Here is a 22,994-nt window from a genome sequence, read left to right on the forward strand (position 1 = left end):
GTGACCAAAAGCACAGTAGGCCAAAATCAGGGGATTGGAGCGTTTGGGAGTAGATATTGGCTGGAGGATGTTGCAGAGATTGAGTAGACCGAGGTCATAGAAGGGTTTAAAGATGAGGATTTAAGCTTAATACTTTGGGGAAAAAAAGCTAGTGTGGGTCAACGAAGATAGGGGTGATGGATGAGTGGGACTTAATGTGACCCACTTCTCGCACTCTCCTTTCTATTCAACTTGACACTCCTCTTCCCCCATAATTTAGTTATAGCTGACATTCCTTCCCCACCCCCATTTAAAGCCTTCCTACGCCACCCCCAAAGCATGACTCCTAGAATTTTACCCTATTCTCCCCTTCGTTTTTCCCCATTCCCTCAACACTGTTCTTACATGCATATATCTGCTACTTCAAGTGATTTTGGCTGCTGCATACGGTGGGCGGGAATTCCCACTCTGGGATGCATTAACACACAGGCCTATGTGGCCTGTTCCCAGGGGCAGCAAGCCGTGTCCAAAAAGGTAGCTTGCCTGTTACAACCAGAGGAGCTCAGCCTTCCCAACCCGATCTCATTGACTGTCAACGCCTGCTAGTGCCAGTGCCGGAGAACAGAGGCTCAGCCTTCTCCATTAGGTAGGTTTTAATGGGGAGAGGCGGGGGGGGGGGGGGGGGAACAAATGTTCTTGGTACCCGGATGGGGTCCCCAGAATTCTTAATTCAGCTCTGTTCCCACTCATAGTAGAAAGGGCTGAATTATAGAATGATACAGCACAGAAAGAGGCCATTCGGCCCATTGTGCCTGTGCCAGCTCTTTGAAAGAGCTATCCAATTAAGTCCCACTCCCCTGCTCTTTCCCCATAGCCCTGCAGATTTTTCCCCTTCAAGTATTTATCCACTTCCCCTTTGTAAGTTATTATTGAATCTGCTTCTACCGCCCTCTCAGACAGTGCATTCCAGATAACAACTCACCGCATAAAAAAATGTTTCCTCATCTCCCCCCTGGAATCGCTTCCAAAAAATGGTCACGCAGCCAAAGGAGATATTTGGAGGGGAATGACCAAAACCTTGAGCAAAGACATGGGTGAAGGGGGAGGCACAGGTGATTGGGGTTTAGGGACCGTGGGGCCTAGGTAGTTACTGACGCCTGGACCTCTTTCCTCATCAGCAGGTTGTATGATTATTCAATTTAAAACATCTCCTAGTTTTATAATCTCTGAACCTGATCGTGCTTCACAGAAACAGACCTGGTCCACAAGCGGAGTCCGTTCTTGTTGTGCGATCCTTTTAAATTTGGCGGGGTTGCCATGGCAGCTGCCCGGTTTGAGATGACGACGACCTGTGGTGCGCATGCTCGGCGCAACGCGGTGCGAGCGGGCTGAAAGGATGACAAGATGGCGACCGCAATGTACCTGGAGCATTACCTGGACAGTGAGTACCGCGGGCTGCCGGCCCAGCACCGGACTACAGACAGCCATTGCAGCAGTTACTGGAGCTCAGCGAGCGGTTCGCTTTATCCCCGGGTAATGGGCCCTGGCGAGTCGCATGCTTCCCCTTTACAGTCCGCGTCACTCGACCCCGAGGGAGGGGGGGGGAGAGAGAGAGAGAGGCTCGGGCTCGGGCTCAGGCTCCGCTGGGTGGCTGTGCAGAATGGCGCTGAGCGCGGCCAAATCGGGTCCGACCTCTTTGTTATTTCGGCAGAAACCGGCGCTTCTGCCTGGCGAAGTTGGAAGTTTTATAGTTTGTAGAAGGTTCAAGAGTTTCCGGCCGTTCTCGGCACACATTGCGCATGCGTAAAGAGGTTGTCCTCCTCCTGCCCCCAAGACTCTGCAAGAATATAAACAACTGGGGCTCTGCAATAGTGCAGGCAGGGGAGAGGGGTTAACGGGCAAGATATGCAATAGTGCAGGCAGGGGAGAGGGGTTAACGGGCAAGATATGCAATAGTGCAGGCAGGGGAGAGGGGTTAACGGGCAAGATATGCAATAGTGCAGGCAGGGGAGAGGGGTTAACGGGCAAGATATGCAATAGTGGAGGCAGGGGAGAGGGGATAACGGGCAAGATATGCAATAGTGCAGGCAGGGGAGAGGGGTTAACGGGCAAGATCTGCAATAGTGCAGGCAGGGGAGAGGGGTTAACGGGCAAGATATGCAATAGTGCAGGCAGGGGAGAGGGGTTAACGGGCAAGATATGCAATAGTGCAGGCAGGGGAGAGGGGTTAACGGGCAAGATATGCAATAGTGGAGGCAGGGGAGAGGGGATAACGGGCAAGATATGCAATAGTGCAGGCAGGGGAGACGGGTTAACGGGCAAGATCTGCAATAGTGCAGGCAGGGGAGAGGGGTTAACGGGCAAGATATGCAATAGTGCAGGCAGGGGAGAGGGGTTAATGGGCAAGATATGCAATAGTGCAGGCAGGGGAGAGGGGTTAATGGGCAAGATATGCAATAGTGCAGGCAGGGAAGAGGGGTTAACGGGCAAGATCTGTAATAGTGGAGGCAGGGGAGAGGGGATAACGGGCAAGATCTGTAATAGTGCAGGCAGGGGAGAGGGGCTAACGGGCAAGATCTGTAATAGTGCAGGCACGGGAGAGGGGTTAACGGGCAAGATATGCAATAGTGGAGGCAGGGGAGAGGGGGTAACGGGCAAGAATCCGCAGTAGTGGAGGCGGGGTGGGATATAATGGCCAGGGATCAGCAACAGTGCAGGCAGATGTTTCAACGGTGAGTGATCGCAATAGTGCATCCAAGGATTGCAATGGGCAAGGATCCATAATAGGGGGATATACTTCCACCTCCATAACCTCCGCCTCTGTCCCTGCTTCAGCCTGTCTGCTGCTGAAACCCTCATCCATGCCTATGTCACCTCCAGACTCGACTATTCCAATGCTCTCCTGACCAGTTTCCCATCCTCCACCCTCCATAAACTTCAGCTCATCCAACACTCTGCTGCCTGTATCCTACCCCGCTCACCATCACCCTTGCACTCACTGACCTATATCGGCTCCTGGACCCCTAGCGCCTCAAATTCTCATTCTCATGTTCGAATCCTTTTGTGGCCTCACACCTCCCTATCTCCGTAACGTCATCCAGTCCTATAATATCCACCCCCAGAACTCTGAATTCCTCCGACTTGCATATCCCCCTCCTTTGCCCCACCATTGGTGACCGTGCCTTCAGCCGTATAGGCCCTATCCTCTGGGAATTCCCTTCATAAACCTCTACGCCTCTCCACCTCTCATCCTTTAAGACCCTCCTTAATATCCACCTCTTTATCTAAACTTTTAGTCACCCCATCTAATATCTCCTTTGGCTCGGTGTCCGTTTTTGTCTAAGTATGCTTCTGTAAAGTGCTGTATAAATGGAAGTTGTTTTTGTTGTTGTGATCTAATGATCAAAGATCCACAATAGTTCAGACAGGGGAATGTAATGGAAGGATCTGCCAAAGTGCATACTGGAGTATATAATAGAGAAGCCGTGCAATTACACGAGGCTTCGAGCCAGTCGGGAGCCCCTGAGCGGATCCTTTGATATCATTGTCTAGTAAAATGTCGAACCCCCAAATCGAACCTTTGCACAGGATCCCCGCAACCCAAACACTGCCAATGGTGAAGCGATGAAAATCAGGGATGCGCAAGAAAATGGGCAGGGGAATGGAATGAAAAGCTATACTTGTGCTTACGTCTCAAATAGCTTCACACAATTAAATACTTTTGGAGTGCAGTTATGTAAGCAAAACAAAGAGAGAGCCCACAATAGTGTGGACAGGGGTGATGCAACAGAGGCCTGCCAATGTGGGCTGGAAGGAAGCCAAAGCATGAGCAAGGGGGGAAATGAATGGGGAGGAGCCATTAACTAAAGTGCAGGCAGGGGAAACCCAACAGAACTTGCCAAAGTATGGGAGAAATGCAGCAGGAGTGACTGTGTAAGGGGGAGGGGATGTGTGCAATTGAGAATCTATTAGAAAGGGGGCATTGAGAAATCTAATGGGAAGTCTGCTGGAGGGTGGGTGGGACACATTCTGCAGGGTGTGGGGATGCCAGTTGTCATTTATTAGAAGTTTTGATTACTAGTCTTGATCTGTTTTGATTCATTTTGCTCTTTAAACATATGAAGCTGTTTTTATTTTTATCAAAAGCAAAATACTACGGATGCTGGAAATCTGAAATAAAATCAGAAAATGTTGGAATTGCTCAGCAAGTCAGGCAGCATCTGTGGAGAAAAAAAAGAGTTAACGGGTTAACGGGGCAGAAATTGCTCGGAGCAGCGAACCAACAGTGCTCGCTGCTCCATAGATTTATTCTAACCCACTAACTTAACTTGGTCTTTTCTTCGGGCACTTCCTCGAATAGGAAGCGGAGAAGAGCCCAGCGTCAGTTCAGGCGAAGCTAGAACCCTGGGAGATGCGAGAGGATCGATCTCCTCTCCACCAATCAGATCAGAGCATTTTTTTACAAGCTGTGTTAACTATATCTGTTGGCTTGGAAATCAGGAAGTGAAAGGTATAACATTAAAATCATTGTAAAAACAGTTATAGACAGCAAAAAAAAAATGGTAAGAAATAATTGAAATAAATAAAAGAGACAGAGGGAAAAGTTATTTTTTCAAAAAAAATTTTTAATGACCCAAAACTATTAAAATAAGCAGTAATGAAACTCCACATTTTTAAATGTTAATTTTTATTTGTTTGGCAGTCATTAAGATTTACTGCGCTGTTAAAACTTAGTTTAGACTTTTTTAAGCGTACCTGTTTTGTGGAGTAATTAGTTACTTTTCAGCTGGGCAGATAAGCAAGTTGGTAATTTTTCAATGATTTTCCTGATTCCAGCCGGCAATATACCTTTAATTCGAAGCTGCCATATCGCCAGCGAACCAGTAGAGCAAGTTCCTGGTTTCTGCGCTTCGCTGCACATGTGTGAACACTGGAACTTGCTCCTCCATTTCACCACTAACAATGGTGAGCACTATTGAGCTCACTGTTATTTCACAAGCAATTTCTGCCCCAATGTTTCAGGTCGATGACCTTTCGTCAGAACTGCAAGAAGTTAAAGGTTTAATAGTTTTTAAGCTTGAGCTAGGGGGGTAGGGGCTGGGGAAAGAGAACAAAAGGGAAGGTCTGTGATAGGGTGGAAGGCAGGAGTGATTCATTGACAAAAGGGATGGCGGTGCAAGGCCAAGAGGAGAAGAAAAGAAGCAAAAGATGGATCTAGAGGAGCTGTAAATGGCAACAGCAGAACCGTCACCAGCACCAGCCGTCTGAAAAATGGGAACAGTGGCTATGATCTGAAGTTATTGAAATCGATGTTGAATCCGGAAGGTTGTAAAGTGTCTAATCGAAAGATGAGATGTTGCTCGTTGAGCTTCAATGGAATAGTGTAAGAGGCTGAGGACAGAGTGGGAGTGGGTCGGAGAATTAAACTGACAAGCGATCTGAAGGTCAGGGTCACGCTTGCGGACTGAGTGGAAGTGTTCAGCAAAGCGATCACCCAATCTGCGTTTGCTCTTCCTAATGTAGAGGAGACTGCATTGTGAGCAGCGAATACAGTATACTAAATTGAAAGAAGTACAAGTAAACCGCTGTTTCACCTGGAAGGAGTGTTTGGGGCCCTGGACCGTGGGAAAGGAGGAAGTGAAAGGGCAGGTGTTGCATCTCCTGCACTTGCACAGGAAGGGGAGCGGGTGTTGGGACTGATGGAAGAATGGATCTTCCCCTGTTCTTTCCTCCCCTCCCCTTCCTCCCCTCCCCTTCCTCCCCTCCCCTTCCTCCCCTCCCCTTCCTCCCCTCCCCTTCCTCCCCTCCCCTTCCTCCCCTCCTTTGCCTGGCTCTGTACTTGCTTAAAAACTGTTAAATCTTTAACTTCTTCCAGTTCTGACGAAAGATCATCGACCTAAAACTCTATTTCTGTCTCTACAGATGCTGCCTGGCTTGCTGAGTTTTTCCATCATTTCCTGTTTTTATTCCACATGTTTAAATAGGGTTCTATTCCTGTTGCTCTTTGTGTTTATAAATATCACATCCAATCTTTCCATAATTTTGACAGTTCTGAAATCTTGCATTCATATAGCCCCTTTGTGCAGCTCTCAACACGTCTCAATGCACTTCACATCCAATGAGTTATTTTGAAGTGCGTTGAATTGTTATGTAGGCAGATGTGGCAGCCATTTTGCACACAGCAAAATCTCACACAGCAGTGAGCTGAACGACCAGTTAATTCAATGAAAAAGCAGTTAAAATGTAATCGTCAGTGTGAAGAATCTGCAAACCAGGGGTTCAGTTTCCAAATGCGCCCATTTCCTGCAACTGCAGTTAAAATACATAATTTGAAGATGTGCTTGCAGTGAAAATGAAAACTTAAGCCACCTCTGTGTTCTGACAGGTATTGAAAACCTTCCCTGTGAGCTTCAGAAGATCTTCCATCTGATGCGGGACCTGGATCAGAGAACTGAAGGTGCGTACAACATGACTAGTGAATATGTGGCAAATCTGGAGTCTTGGAGGTTTCATTGTGCTGTGCAGTGCAGCAGTAGGATATCAGATCATGGTGAGCTTTCAGATTTTGGCAAAAAGATGTGAAAATGTATCTGTAAGCTTTTAATTGGAGCCCTCAGTGGGTGTTTCGTCTCCTACTAACATATATAAGTTAATTTTCCAGAAAACTCTCGCAGTTCTGGAAAGTATTTTCCAATATCATTTTCAAATCAGACAGTGACCTCTGCAAAGTTTTTTTCAACTTATTAAAGTAAGAAATGTAAGCAGTGGGCATTGGATCATTTTCCAAAAGAATTTATTGAGTCTGCTGTGGTGTTCTTTGGTCCGTGTCACCTAGTCTAATCCCATTTTCCTTCCTGCTTGCTTTCTGTACTCTTTAATAGTCCTCTTTTTCAAACAACTATGCAATCCCTTTTTTAAAAATACTCACGGAGTCTGCTTATGTGATTATCTTACATTTATGTCCTCATTACTGTCTCTCTGACCAATGGAAACAATCTGAAACTATTTATCCTGTCATAACCCTTAATGATCTTGAAGACCTAATAGATCTAACTACGGTCTTGTACAAGTTCAACTTACCTCCTTGCTTTTGTATTCAATACCTCTAGATACAATACCAAGGATTGCATTTGCCTTTTTATGGCCTTGTACTGCATGGCCACCTTTAACGACCGGTGTATCTGCACACCAAAGTGCTTCTGTTCCTGTACGCCATTTAAAATCGTACTAATTATCTTACAAGATGTTGGAGTTCATGTTTCACTCTTTCTTTGATGTTTAATATAAATGGCCGGGTTACTTTCACTGTCCTAAAAATGGCATCCTTGGGGTTTACATTTTCATTTAGTTTTCCATTGATACGCCAGAGTAGATGATGGGCTGCCACTTAAACAGCAAGTTCTGTCACGCTCTGTAAATGCTGACAATCAAACATTTCTAGATGTTTTAGGTACAGGTGCCTCTTAGGAGTTGTAGCCTGCCAGCTTGAGTTTCTAGGCTGCCAGAGATGGGTCTAAGAACCAGCATGATATCAAGGCTGAGGCATCTCTGACAAATATTGTTACAGGCATTTTGAAAAAAGGAAAATGCTGTTGCATAGACAGGAGTAATCATTATCTTGTAAATGAAGTATTGTTTTGTGCTTATTGTGTTCGAACCGTTTTCCATTATTAAGCACTCAGTTTATTGAGCAAACCAAAATGGTGACCAAAAATACTTTCAAAAAATATCTCAAGTGATTTAATTGGTTTCCCTTATTTTTTTAATTGGTAGATCTTGCTGATTTCTGATGCTCGGTTTGTTGTTTTAATATACCCATCGTAGTTCCTTATTGGAAGTTTATCCATTTATTTTCCTTGAATTTGACTTGCATAGCCCTTTGGTTGTGATTTTTTTTTTCTGTTTTATAACTGAAAGATTTGAATCAAATCAGCTGCAAGAAATTTACATATACAAAGGTTTGCTGTCCAGAGTTGATGCGCAAAGGTGTGGATCATAAGAAATAGGAACAGGATAGGCCATACATCCCCTCGAGCCTGCCCTGCCATTCAATCAGATTTTCGACCTCAACTCCACTTTCCCGCCTGATCCCCATATCCCTTGATTCCCTTAGAGTCCAAAAATCTATCCATCTCAGCCTTGAATATATTCAATGACTCAGCATCCACAGCCCTCTGGGGTAGATAATTCCAAAGATTCACAACCCTTTGCGTGAAGAAATTCCTCCTCATCTCAGTCTTGAATGGCCGACCCCATATCCTACGACTGTGTCCCCTAGTTCTAGACTCTCAAGCCAGGGGAAACAATCTCTCAGCATCTATCTTGTCAAGCCCCCTCATAATCTTATATTATGATCACCTCTCATTCTTCTACAATCCAGTGAGTATGGGCCCATTCTACTCAAGGGTACGGTAGCATAGTGAACATGCATGTTACTAGACTAGCATGTTACTAGCCTAGTAATCCAGAGAACTGGACTAATAATCCGGAGTCATGAGTTCAAATCCTGCCACGGCAGCTGGGGAATTTAAATTCAATTAATTATATTCAATTAATTAAATAAAAATCTGGAATTAAAATATTAGTATCAGTAATGGTGGCCATGAAACTACCGGATTGTCGTAAAAACCCATCTGGTTCACTAATGCCCTTTAGGGAAGGAAACTTGCCGTCCTTACCCGGTCTGGCCTATATGTGACTCCAGACCCATAGCAATGTGGTTGATTCTTAATTGCCTTCTGAAATGGCCGAGCAAGCCACTCAGTTGTAAAATCTTGCTAAAAAAAGTCACAATAAGAATAAAGCCACCTGGCATTGGACCACTAGGCACCGGACACGACAAGGGCAAACCAAGCCCAGTCGACACTGCAAAGTCCTCCTCACTAACATCTGGGGACTTGTGCCAAAATTGGGAGAGCTGTCCCACAGACTAGTCAAGCAACAGCCTGACATAGCCATCCTCACAGAATCATACCTTTCAGCCAATGTCCCAGACTCTTCCATCACCATCCGTGTGTATGTCCTGTCCCACTGGCAGGACAGACCCATCAGAGGTGGCGGTACAGTGATATACAGTCAGGAGGGAGTGGCCCTGGGAGTCCTCAACATTGACTCTGGACCCCATGAAATCTCATGGCATCAGGTCAAACATGGGCAAGGAAACCTCCTGCTGATTACCACCTACCACCCTCCCACAGCTGATGAATCCTCCATATTGAACACCACTTGGAGGAAGCACTGAGGGTATCAAGGGCACAGAATGTACTCTGGGTGGGGGACTTCAATGTCCATCACCAAGAGTGGCTCGGTAGCACCACTACTGACCGAACTGGCCGAGTCCTGAAGGACATAGCTGCTAGACTGGGCCTGCGGCAGATGGTGAGCGAAACAACACGAGGGAAAAACTTAATTGACCTCATCCTCACCAATCTACCTGTCGCAAATGCATCTGTCCATGACAATATTGGTAGGACTGACCACTGCACCGCACATCTATCCTGTCTTCGCACTGAGGACACCATCCAACGTGTTGTGTGGCACTACCACCGTGCTAAATGGGATAGATTCAGAACAGATCTAGGAGCTCAAAACTGGGCATCCATGAGGCTCTGTGGGCCATCAGCAGCAGCAGAATTGTATTCCAGCACAATCGATAACCTCATGGCCCAGCATATTCCTCACTCTACCATTACCAACAAGCCAGGGGATCAACCCTGGTTCAATGAGGAGTGCAGAAGAGCATGCCAGGAGCAGCACCAGGCATACCTAAAAATGAGGTGCCAACCTGGTGAAGCTACAACTCAGGGCTACATGCATGCTAAACAGCGGAAGCAACATGCTATGGACAGAGCTAAGTGATTCCACAACCAACGGATCAGATCAAAGCTCTGCAGTCCTGCCACATCCAGTTGTGAATGGTGGACAATTAAACAACTAACGGGAGGAGGGGGCTCTGCAAACATCCCCATCCTCAATGATGGCGGAGTCCAGCACGTGAGTGCAAAAGTCAAGGCTGAAGCGTTTGCAACCATCTTCAGCCAGAAGTGCCGAGTGGATGATCCATCTCTGCCTCCTCCCGATATCCCCACCATCAGTCTTCAGCCAATTCGATTCACTTCACATGATATCAAGAAACAGCTGAGTGCACTGGATACAGCAAAAGGCTATGGGCCCCAACAACATCCTGGCTGTAGTGCTGAAGACTTGTGCTCCAGAACTAGCTGCGCCTCCAGCCAAACTGTTCCAGGACAGCGACAACACTGGCATCGACCCGACAATGTGGAAAATTGCCCAGGTATGTCCTGTCCACAAAAAGCAGGACAAATCCAATCCGGCCAATTACCGCCCCATCAGTCTACTCTCAATCATCAGCAAAGTGATGGAAGGTGTCGTCGACAGTGCTATCAAGCGGCACTTACTCACCAATAACCTGCTCTCCGATGCTCAGTTTGGGTTCCGCAGGACCACTCCGCTCCAGACCTCATTAAAGCCTTGGTCCAAACATGGACAAAAGAGCTGAATTCCAGAGGTGAAGTGAGAGTGACTGCCCTTGACATCAAGGCAACATTTGACCGAGTGTGGCACCAAGGAGCCCTCGTAAAATTGAAATCAATGGGAATCAGGGGGAAAACTCTCCAGTGGCTGGAGTCATACCTAGCACAAAGGAAGATGGTAGTGGTTGTTGGAGGCCAATCATCTCAGCCCCAGGACATTGCTGCAGGAGTTTCTCAAGGCAGTGTCCTAGGCCCAACCATCTTCAGCTGCTTCATCAATGACCTTCCCTCCATCATAAAGTCAGAAATGGGGATGTTCGCTGATGATTGCACAGTGTTCAGTTCCATTTGCAACCCCTCAGATAATGAAGCAGTCCGAGCCTGCATGCAGCAAGACCTGTTCAACATCCAGACTTGGGCTCATAAGTGGCAAGTAACATTCGTGCCAGACAAGTTCCAGGCAATGACCATCTCCAACAAGAGAGAGTCTAACTACCTCCCCTTGTCATTCAACGGCATTACCATCGCCGAATCCCCCACCATCAACATCCTGGGGGTCACCATTGACCAGAAACTTAACTGGACCAGCCATATAAATACTGTGGCTACAAGAGCAGGTCAGAAGCTGGGTCTTCTGTGGCGAGTGACTCACCTCCTGACTCCCCAAAGCCTTTCCACCATCTACAAGGCACAAGTCAGGAGTGTGATGGAATACTCTCCACTTGCCTGGATGAGTGCAGCTCCAACAACACTCAAGAAGCTCGACACCATCCAAGATAAAGCAGCCCGCTTGATTGGCACCCCATCCACCACCCTAAACATTCACCACCGGCGCACAGTGGCTGCAGTGTGTACCATCCACAGGATGCACTGCAGCAACTCGCCAAGGCTTCTTCGACAACACCTCCCAAATCCGCGACCTCTACCACCTAGAAGGACAAGAGCAGCAGGTACATGGGAACAACACCACCTGTAGGAATTAATCTAGTGAACCTGCGTTGCACCGCCTCCAAGGCAAGTATATTCTTCCTTAGATAAGTAGACCAAAACTGCATGCAGTACTCCCGGTGAGGTCTCACTAAAGCCCTGTACAACTGTAGTAAGACTTCCTTACTCTTGTACTCCAACCTCCTTGCAGTAAAGGCCAACATGCCATTTACTTTCCTAATTGCCTGCTGTACCTGCATACTAGCTTTTAGTGTTTCTTGTACAAGGACACTGAAGTCTCTCTGAACATCAACATTTAATAGTTTCTCACCATTTAAAAAAATACTCTTTTTCTATTCTTCCTACCAAAGTGAATAACCTCGCATTTCCCCACATTATACTCCATTTGCCACCTTCTTGCCCATTTACTTAACCTGTCTATATCCCTTTGCAGACTTTTTGTGTCCTCCTCACAGCTTACTTTCCCACCTAGATTTGTACCGTCAGCAAACTTGGATACATTACACGCAGTCCCTTCATCTAAGTCATTAATATAGATTGTAAATAGCTGAGGCCCAAGCACTGATCCTTGTGGCACCCCACTAGTTACAGCCTGCCAATCTGAGTATGACTTGTTTATCCCTACTCTCTGTTTTCTGTCCTTTAACCAATGCTCTATCCTTGCTAATACATTACCCCCAACCCCGTGAGCCCTTACCTTGTGTAACAACTTTTTATCTGGCACCTTATCGAATGCCTTTTGAAAATCCAAATATACCACATCCACTGGTTCCCCTTTATCTAACCTGCTAGTTACATCCTCAAAAAACTCTAATAAATTTGTCAAACACAATTTCCCTTTCATATGTTGACTCTGCCTAATCATATTATGATTTTCTAAGTGCCCTGTTACCACTTTCTTAATAATGGATTCCAGCACTTTCCCAATGACTGAAGTTAGGCTATCTGGCCTGTAGTTCCCTGTTTTCTCTCTCCCTCTCTTCTTGAATAGCGGGGCAACATTTGCTATTTTCCAGTCCACTGGGACCCTTCCAGAATCTAGAGAATTTTGGAAGATCATAACCAATGCATCCACTATCTCTGCAGCCACCTCTTTTAGAGCCCTTGGATGTAGGCCAGGAAATGACAGATGCGTTAAACAAATATTTTGTATCTGTCTTCACAGAAGAAGACACAAAAAGCAATTCAAAAATATTGGGTAACCAAGATAGTCCAGGTGATTTGTCGGCTTTTAGTCCCATTAGTTTGTCCAGTACTTTTTCTCTAGTGATATTAATTGTTTTAAGTTCCTCACTCTCATTTACCCCTTGGTTCCCCACTATTTTTGGTATGCTTTTTGTGTCTTCTGCTGTGAAGACAGATACAAAATATTTGTTCAACGCATTTGCCATTTCCTGATTCCCCATTATAATTTCTCCTGTCTCAGCCTCTAAGGGACCAACATTTACTTTTGTTAATCTCTTCCTTTTTACATGTGGAAGCTCTTACAATCCGTTTTTATATTTCTTGCTAGTTTACTTTCAAATTCTATTTTCTCCCTTTTTATCAATTTTTGGTCCTCTTGGTTTCTAAAACCCTCCCAATCCCTAGGCTTTTTACTCTTCTTGGCAACATTATAGGCCTCTTCTTTCAATCTAATACTTTCTTTAACTTCTTTAGTTAGCCATGGGTGGATCACTTTTCCCGTGGAGTTTTTATTTCTCAATGGAATGTATATTTGTTGAGAATAGTGAAGTATTTCTTTAAATGTTTGTCATTGCTTTTCAACCGTCAAACCCTTTAATTTAATTACCCAATCTACCTTTGACAATTTTCCCCTCATACCTATGTAATTGGCTTTATTTAAGTTTAAGATTCTAGTTTCTGACTTAAGTTTGTTACTTTCAAACTCAACGTGGAGTGGTGGACAAAACATACTAGACCTGTTGTTATTAATACCGTACTTGTGGAACCTCCATAGTGAGTCGAGAGATAACAGGTGTTCTGCCGCTTGGCGTTGCAGACTTCAAGTAGTCTTTTGAGGATCAAATTCTGCAATTCTGGTTGTCTTACCATGAATACTATACTGTTGGCCTTGATGATGGTTATTTACTGTGTATTCAATTTTACTCTTTTAAAAACCCAACAAGATGGTAGGTAAGATGTACTGAGATGTACATATTTATCATTTGGTTTAGCAGCACTTGGAGAGGTGCTGGGGTTTGATACTCTATGGATTTGTGCTGTGGTTTAACAGCACAAGGGTAGCTCCTGGGGTTTGGGATGATTCAGCAATGGTCTTAGGCTTGGCAGCATGCGGTGGATGTCCTATGGTATTGCACCCTTGGTTTTGCACTGGTGGTGGGTCCTGCACTTTAGCAGCACTGCTGTAAGGGAACTGGGGTTGAAATGACACTAGGAGAGGGGAACTTGGAAATTAGTTTGTAAGAGATCAGCTCAGAGATTGTGTGTTGTACTTTTTGATTGGTTCTTGGACATTGTTTTCAGACAGCAACAGTGAACAAGCATGTGGCTCTTGCTATGTCTGTGCCGTACCTTCAGCTATCTAGGCCCTACGCTCTGGAATTCCCACCCTGAACCTCTCCACCTTCCTCTCCTCCTTTAAGATCATCCTTAAAACCCACCTCTTTGACCAAGCTTTTATTCATCCCTCCTAATAGCTCCTATGGCTCAGTGTCCAGGCATATGATGGGCAGTAAGGCTAGTCATGTATAATAATGCAATTGATGTACAATGATATTTTATATTTTATGGACTGGGTGCTGGAAGGTGGGATTAGAATGGGCACCAGGTTGTTCTTCGAGCCGGCGCAGACATGATGTGCTGAATGGCCCCCTTCTGTGCTAATTCTTTTCTGTGGTTCTATTTATGTTCGATCCCTTCAGTGTATACTTCATGGGTATCTGTATATGGCTGTTGTCAGTGATTCTATTATATATATTTTATAGAACAAAAAGAAAAGAAGGGCAGAAAGGGGTAGTTCTATCCGGTCCCTCATTGGAGGGGACTGCAGAGGAAATGCAGCCTTCGGTATATATGTGGAAGTGGGGTATAAATTGAGAGTTCTGATTTTACTTCATTAATTCTTCATCAAAGACCGTTTTGCTTTCCAAGCACGAAGAAAATGTTCCATTTTACGCAATTGAAGGCAACTGGATATGGAACCCAATTACAAATGGCAGATACATTGCTGGAAAAGGAGAACTTTGTGAATATTATCCTATTTATCCTTTAAAGGAAATTATCTGGTCTTTGACCTTTCTGTAAATACGTTGCTTAAAAGAGGAAAATTACTGCATTTAGCTTTCTTGTTCTGCACCTTATTCTATCTCTGTTTTCTAGGTCTTGCTTTGTTCACACTTGTAGGGATAAATATTCCTTTTAAGTAGACTGAAAAAATTCCATTATGATCTAAGCCAGCATGGTGGAAAGACATTACAGTGGGTCTCTGGGACTCAGCACCTCTAGGGGTGGGGGGGAATCAGCCAGGGTTTCTGCTCCTGATTGCTGTACTGCAGCGTCCACAGGAAGTGCGCAAGTGAAGTTTGGGTGTGGACAGAACTTGAGCTGAGTTGTGATGCCTCCCCATGACCAAATATCCAGCCAGCATTGGCTTACATGTGAATCATGGTCATTTGGGTGAGGTACTAAAGAATGATTGCTTCGTGTGGAACTGTAGCCCAGCAGGGAATCAACATTTCAGGGGGGGAGAAATTGGTGAACAGAAAGAAAGATAATGAATTCCATTGTTACATCTTATTTTCTGATGAGCAAAAGTGTGGATTTGAGAGCAGTGAAGTTAATAATGGGAGGTGTGGGGGTAAGGGGGGGGTGGGGTTAAAGCGTGTAAAGTAGGGAGTGCTATTTATGTTCTTGTACCTGTCTAATTCCGTTGCTCGCTGTTTGCAGATAAAAAAGTAGAAATCGACAAATTGGCAACTGAATATATCTCAAACTTGAAGAACCTGTCTCAGGATCAACGGGTTGATCATCTGAAGAAGATTCAGCTTGCCTACAATAAATGCAGAGAATACAGCGATAACAAAGTGCAGCTGGCCATGGAGACGTATGAAATGGTGGGTAGTCTGCAGGGGAATCTAAGGATAATTCAAGGGCTTTTCCATAAAGCCCTGTTGGCCTATTATGGCTCAGTATTATAGTTAGGCAGCCTGCTGCAGTGACAGTGGCCTAGGGTCTTGGAACATATCCTTTTGTGCCATTGACGTATGGTCTGTTTTAGACCAGTGCAAGCCATTGCGAGTTGTTTTCCTTCCTCCAGTACTTGAAGGACCAGTGGAGCTCTGTGAAGAAATCCTTAAATTGTGATTTTCTTTTCGGTGGGGTGGGGGGTGGAGAAGGGAATAGAACATATCAAGGGAACAAATACTCAAAGCAAAGATCTGGGATAAGGCTTTTCAGTAGCCTTAAGTACAGTTTGTCTGTAGAATGCTACTACTTATTACCCTTTTAAAAATAAAGTATGGAGGGTTCTTATTTTTTCAATGAGTACTTGAGGGTAAAGCCAGCGTAGTGTCTTTTGTGAGAGTACTCCACGAACATTGACAGTACTTAACCCTTGGAGTTAAATTCTCCTTTTCCTACATTATTAACTCTCATTAAATGATAAGATTTGTTATAGTCTCTTAATCATTATTATAATGGGAGGAAAATGCATGAAAAGATACTATATTTACATTTTTAATGGTCTCAATTTGAGATACTTCCTTTTATTTTGTACCAATTTAGTGCATAATTTCTATGAGTGGTTTAGTTCAATTGGGTTATATATCTATGAAAGTTGTAATTCTTTTTGTAGTTTAATGTAATGTCTGCCTTGACTTGGTAAAAATGTCATTATACAGACCATTAATATTTCAGAAACCTTCCTTGAAATAGCACAGTGGCATAAAACATGCAGTTAGAAAAGCCATTCCTCCCACCAAACCCCACTTATTGCCTTCTGCAAGCTCCCTGGCAGTATGGTGCTCCTAGTTCTAGTTTCCACTTGCATGGGAGACCAGAACTAGGGGCCAGAAATATAAGATAGTCACTGATAAATCCAGTAGGGAATTCAGGAGAACCGTCTACCCAGAGAGTGGTAAGAATGTGGAACTTGCTATCACAAGGAGTAGTTGAGTTGAATAGCTTAGATGCATTTAAGGGTAAACTAGATAAACACATGAAGGAGAAAATAATGGAAGGATGTGCTGATAGGGTTAGATGAAGCATAAATACTGGCATGGATCTATTGGGCTGAATGGGTTGTTTCTGTGCTGTACATTCTATGTATTGGTGGTTCAGATGCTTATTTCATGTGAGTCTCAGGAGTAGCTGATTGTTAATCTGCTAGCTGCAGCTAAGGAGATGAAGGGGCATTTCTTTACCTTGCATTAAGTAAAATGCATTTTTGGGTTGGGGTAAAAGTACAGCAATTTTCCTCCAGGAGTAATTAGATGGCTTGTACATGGTCTGTGGAAGAAATGGGCTTGTTGGATAATGTTTTTCTCTCACTGCACGTGCAATGCTCCTAATCTAGAATGTTTCTGAAATATCAATGGTCTATATATTGCCATTTTCACCAAGTCATGGCAGACATTACATTAAACTGCAAAAAAAATACAACTTTCATGGGTGCAATCCTAATGAAGTAAACCACACATAGAATTTATGCACTAAACTGGTACAAAATATAAAAAGTATCTCAAACTGATACTATCAAAAATGTTTAGGATCAGTAGGGGAACAGTACCCCAAGAAGACTGGATTGTTGAGGAGGGGGGAAATGGGAAATACTGCAAATTATTTCTGGACATATAGATGTTTGTACTTTGTACTGATGCAAAATAGACCAGTAGGTATTTCACTTCTCCATCTTTCTGCATTTACTTCATGTGTTGTTCTCCCAGCACCGTTTTGAAATGATATCACCCTTTCAGTATGCAGGACATAGTTCAGAGGCAGAAGTCACATGACAAGGTAATAAAAATGATGTAAGTTTTAACTGTTTATTATGTTCTGCGTACTGAGAGTGATATCATTTCAAAACTGTTGCCATTTCACTCCGAAGCTGCTGAAGGAGTATTGGTGCTTTAAAGTGGAACTGCGTTGCTGTGTGTTCAAAGATCCCTAATTTCTATTACTTGTGTTTTCTGATGTTATAGCATCTGTAAGTTGGGCCAGGAGCCTGAGTGGTAGAAAGGTGTGACATTTCTCACTTCCCTGTCCCAGATTCGTTTGACTGTGGCTACATTTCTCTGCATATTGTCACAGTGATGCAAATCTGAATATGTGAACATTCAAGTTGTCTTGTGCTGTGTTGTAAATTATTTGCGCGTTTATGGCAGGTTGATAAACACATCAGGCGACTGGATGCTGAACTGGCCAGGTTTGAAGCTGATCTGAAGGAAAAGTTGGAATCGAGTGACTATGACAGCTCAGGAGGGAGAGGTAATAAGAGTAAGTAATGGTGTTACTTATTTCGATGCAGAAAATAATTCTGAAATGGAGAACTGTGGTATTCAGTAAAAAATTACCTCCGTAGGAACAAGAGTAGGCCATTCAGCTGCTTGAGCCTGTTCCGGCATTCAATTAGATCATGGCTGATCTGTATCTTAACTCCATTTACCCATCTTGGTTCCGTAGTCCTTAATATCCTTGCCTAACAAAAATCTTTCAATCTCAGTTTTGAAAATTTCAATTGACCCCCAGCTTAACAGCTTTTTGGGGGATTTTTAAAAAACTGGGTTTGCTAACTAACTCGGTGTTGAAAGGCCGCACACTGATTTTTTGAGAGTGCAGTTCCAAGCAGATGTCAGAAATATGAAATTACCAGAGATTTGTGTCTCGTGCAACTTATTTGGACTCTTGCTTTAAGAAACAAAACTGTGTCCAGGGAAGACTCCTCCTTTTGCTATGCATGTAAAATGGAAAAAAATCCATTCTCTAAGAAAAAGCTGAAGTGTAAATTCAAAACCATCTCTAATCTGGGAACAGGGGAAATAGATAGGTTGAAGCTCAAAGTGCTAAAACTGAATGACAAATACAGCTACATATACACACGACTTACCTGCACATCTCACATGCTTCTCTCTCCCCCTTTTAGAAGGCAGAGGCCAGAAAGACAAGAGGGGGTCTCGAGGTCGTGGTAGACGGGGATCTGATGATGATATACCAAAGAAGAAGCAGAAAGCAGGGTAGGGTGGATAATTGACTTGTTAAAAACAGTGCTCTTGATTTTCATTTTGATGTTTCTTCCCCTCTCCCCCAGTCCATAACATCAACACAATGCCCAGAAAGTGAAAGTTCACTGTACAAATTACGCTTGGATAGGTGAGTATTTGAATCTGAAATACCCCCCCGCCCCCAACAACACACTGTTGAAAAGGACGAAATTGTAAGAGGTGAGAATCATCATTTTATATTCACCACAACCCTAAAGAGTTAGTCCAGGTGTGGATTTGTTCTGGGGAAACTGGGTGTGATTGCTTAATATTTTGATGTCACACCGGAGCTTACTCAGCCTTCAGCCAGCATGTTGGAGGGGGGGCAGCCCTAATGAGGAGGAGTATGATGCTGATGTTGATCTGCCCATGAGCAGCATGCCTGATGAAGAGTATTAGATTTACTCAGGTCAGTGCTCAACTGGATCACAGTCTGAAAGGACTGCCCCAGTTTTCGCTGTCCTGAAGGCTGAGCTCTTGCATCAAATTTTGGAAGGCCTTCAGGTGACTGTCTTTATAGGATTTCTCATGTAATTTGGGCCACAGCCATAGGCCTCTGGGCTGATATGTCTAAACTACTGGCCAAGGTGAACTAATGATCAAAATGGACAAAACTGCTGAACCCTTGGCTGCAGGTGGAGCGGTCGCTTTCCGGGTACTGTTTTGCCGCAGTGAAGCTGCTACCCATGGCATGAATCCTGATTGCCAGTCAACACCATTAGTTAATTGGGCAGATGAATCTACCAGCAGGGTTCGGAACCAGATCTGGTGGCCATCACTAAGTTCATTGAGCTGGTTTTCCCCACCAGCAAGCATCGCTGCTGCAGGCAGTGACTAAGGCAAATCACAGTCCTTTCTATAATTGCACAGTCCCATTTATTGAGGACCAACTTCAGATTGCACATTGCAGGGTGGGTTGAGATACATGCCTTGGACTTGGGAACAAAGTCAATGGGTTGTGGAATTATGATTCACTGGTGAGTGTAGCTGCTTTTTGCATTGCTTCTGGCGCAGCAACTGTTACAATTACCCTTTGATGGGAAGGAATTTTTGGCATTAGGTGAAAAAACTATGGATGCCTTTAAATGGCACCAACAGAGGTTTAGGACGGTCATGGAAATGGCAAAGAAGTGATTTTTCGGGGAACCACTCGCCTTGCAAGAAATTCCTTCAATTCAACCTCGGCAAAACAGAAACCACAGTGTTTGTTTCCCGCCTGATACTTTGCATCTTAGCATCCAATTCCATTCCTATCTCTGGCAGTTCCCTCAGATTAATCCAAATAGGTTGCAGCCTTGGTGCCCTGTTCAACTCTGAGCTGAGCTTCAAACCCTGGATCCTGCCATCACCAATACTGCCTACTTCCAGCTCCACCTCACTCCTGCTGCAACTGAAATGCTTATGTTTTTGTCATTTCGTCTCGATTTACTGCAGTGCTCTCCTTGCCGGCCTTCCCAGTTCTACCATTTACAAATTGCAACTCATCCAAAATTCTTCCTGCATTCTATCCCACACTAAGTCCTGTTCCTCTATTACCTTTATGCTTGCCAACTTGCACTGGTTCCTCTTTCATCTATGCATCTAACTTAAAATCCTTATCCTCATCCACAAATCTTTCCTTGGTCTCCTCCATCCTTACCTCTGCAGCCTCGTTCAGCCCTGCTATCCTGTACATGCCCTTCAGTCTTCCAATTCAGGCTTTTTATCTTCCCCCTCTCTTCACTACACTTTTGGCTGCAGAGCCTTCAGCCATTCCAGCCCCTCTGGAATGTTCTACCTAAGCTCATCACTTTGCCACCTCTCTCCCTTGAAAAGTCTTCTCAAAAGTTACTTTTCAAACTTTCGGTTACTACCCTTATTCCCTTTTCTTCAGTTATTGTCCAGCTTTGGGAAGCCTTTTAGAATGTTTTATTATGTTAAAAGTGCTTTTAAATGTAAGGTGTTGTGCACGGGGCATGACAGAGACCCAATCATACATACATCTGTGGCCCATGTGGACAGCTGAATGTAGAATCAGACTCCACGAAAGGGGCTGTCTTTGCAGACCTTGCCACAGCACTGCGTCAACTCTTTCAACCCTGCAATGACTCCCTGACCCGTTGGCCTATTGCATTCAGGTGGAAGGTCGTTTGCAGCTATTGGGAACACTCTGAGAAGATTACTGCGGATGCATTGGACTGGAGACCATCAGCTGGTGTTATTCCATCCATTCTCTTCATTTTTATGGGGTAATCAGGTTATCTAAGAAGGCCCTCTTATGATTGAGGCACAGACAATTGAGGTAGGAGGAGCCCTATTTTCATATTGCCATTTGGACATGTCATTGCAGATATCTTGAGTTCAAATTTCAGGGACAGTGTTACCACTATGGAGTGTTCCAGTATAAATAAAATTCCCCTATGGTTTTCAGGAAGCCTTGTCCATCATGTAATGCCTGCATACTTTCCCGTATTTAGAACTGCCTGTTCTTCAGGATGGATGGGCTCAATATAAGTGAAATACAACAAATCTACTTGGCGTAACAACCGCTGGAAGTTATAGGCGTTTCGGCTGGGCGTGGAATATTTCCTGGGGCCGATGTAGGGCAAATCTTTTGATTAGGTGATGTGACAGTGGAGCTATACAAACAAGGTATTACCTGTTCCCAATCCTGCTGTCAAGAATCGATCCTGCTTGCTGTTTGTGCCTAAACAATGGGGCGATGCACTCAGGTCAAAGTACAGTACTCGAACCTCTCAGCCATTTGACAGTCCACCCTCACAAGTGGAATACTCACACCAAAAGGGGTACCTGGAGATGAAAACTCTTTGTCTCACTAGCAGTCACCAGGTCACATAAGTCTGCTCAAAGATCAGGGACATATTAACGTTCTCTTGGACACAGCCTTCTGCTGTTTCTACTGATCCCAAAAGGCTGGAGGGGAAGTAGTTGAAGTGATTTCAGTGGCACCTTACTGTCGCTGCAAGCCTTATTTCCCAGACATCCGAGTGTCAAGCACTGCCCACTTTCTATACCTGTAGATGAGATTTCTTCTCTCAACTGTCAGGCCAACTTCTGGCTGATAGCCTGACTGTCAAGCAGTGCAGTTGTTGGACCGAGATCCGCCTTTTACAGTTGTTGCCATGTTTAGCATTAATTTACGCAAGACCTGTTCAAATGGGGCCTATAAAGCCAAATCAAAAAAAAAGAGTCCATTGGGACGTTACCAAATCTGTGGGCTCCATCTTGTGTATTGTTACTTCTGTCCTTGAGTATCTCCAACATCTAGATTAAAATTTATCTGTGTTTGTGCATATATTGAAGTTACTGTGGTTTTTCATGACCCAATCACATCAAATCCATTGCGGCACATCCTTTGGTACTTGGCTTCCCTCGGTCACACAGTAAAATTAAAAAAATTGCAAATACTGGAAGTCTGAAATAAAAACAGAAAATGCTGGAAATATACAGCAGGTCGGTCAGGATCTGTAAAGAGAAAAGATGTTTTGGGTGTGTACCCTTCATCAGAATCTTCTTTCTTTTTCTTTACAGATGCTGTGTATTTACAGCATTTTCTGTTTTGGTCACTATTAGCCAGCTTGGCCTCAGTCTAGTTCTTAACAAGTTAATGTATCCTCTGTTCGAACCACTTTAGATGTGTAACCTTATGTTTCCATCACGGGAACTGATGCTACTAATGGCTCTGATTTCTGTGCCCAGGGTTAGTGAACTAAAAACTTTAGAAGTTGATCAGCAATGTTTGATGTGCCATTCTGTTGGAAAAGGGAGATAGAAAGGGAATTAGATTTCATATCTTAAATGAAATTGAGAGACCACTTTAGACATAAGTCCAGGGTGCACTGTGGGTTTGTATCTAAAGTTCTCTGTTTCATTTAGGATAGAAAATTATAATTCTCTCTTTTATCGCCCTGTGCACAAATTGGAGCTAGAGCAATGTTTTCATTGTGTGGACGTGCTTCGAAGACAGTGTCCTTAAATAGATCTTACGAAATCCCTTTGAAAAGCTAGGTACTTGGGACAAGCCAGTGTGCAAGCAGCAGGTAGCGACGTGGGTGGAGCACTGCTTTCTTTACTGCTATCATCTTTCTGGGGAAAAACCTAGTGGCTCAATCAAAGGTCATTCCGCCTATTCTACGGCCTCTTTCTGGGCATCATTAACTTGAGTTCTAGTCAATAGCACCTGTAATAACTCACATACATTGTCTGGTGACCATACCTTTGGAAGTCTTGTTGGTTGAAGTTTCTTGATGCTGCTTGGTTAGTCACCCGTGGTATGTGGAGCGTATGGAATGAAGAATATGGACGATCACCTACCTTGTAGGATTGTCTTCATTCTTTGAATGATATGCATCTT

The 22,994-nt window shown here is 44.2% G+C and overlaps 1 protein-coding gene across 2 annotated transcripts in view; it reads left to right on the plus strand.

Moving 5' to 3' along the window:
- The first annotated feature begins 1,324 nt into the window (after positions 1-1,324).
- Positions 1,325-22,994, plus strand: part of ing5a (inhibitor of growth family, member 5a) — a 29,197-nt gene continuing 7,527 nt past the window's right edge. Inside the window, exons 1-5 of one of the 2 annotated variants that reach the window (XM_067995641.1) lie at positions 1,325-1,420; positions 6,365-6,436; positions 15,330-15,496; positions 17,765-17,876; positions 18,523-18,613. In XM_067995641.1, coding sequence (XP_067851742.1) covers positions 1,384-1,420; positions 6,365-6,436; positions 15,330-15,496; positions 17,765-17,876; positions 18,523-18,613 — 479 coding nt within the window. In that variant the 5' untranslated portion in view covers positions 1,325-1,383. The other variant, XM_067995642.1, reaches the window with a different exon arrangement.

The sequence above is a fragment of the Heptranchias perlo genome, chromosome 13, assembly GCF_035084215.1.
Source record: "Heptranchias perlo isolate sHepPer1 chromosome 13, sHepPer1.hap1, whole genome shotgun sequence".
Classification (NCBI taxonomy): Eukaryota; Metazoa; Chordata; class Chondrichthyes; order Hexanchiformes; family Hexanchidae; genus Heptranchias; species Heptranchias perlo.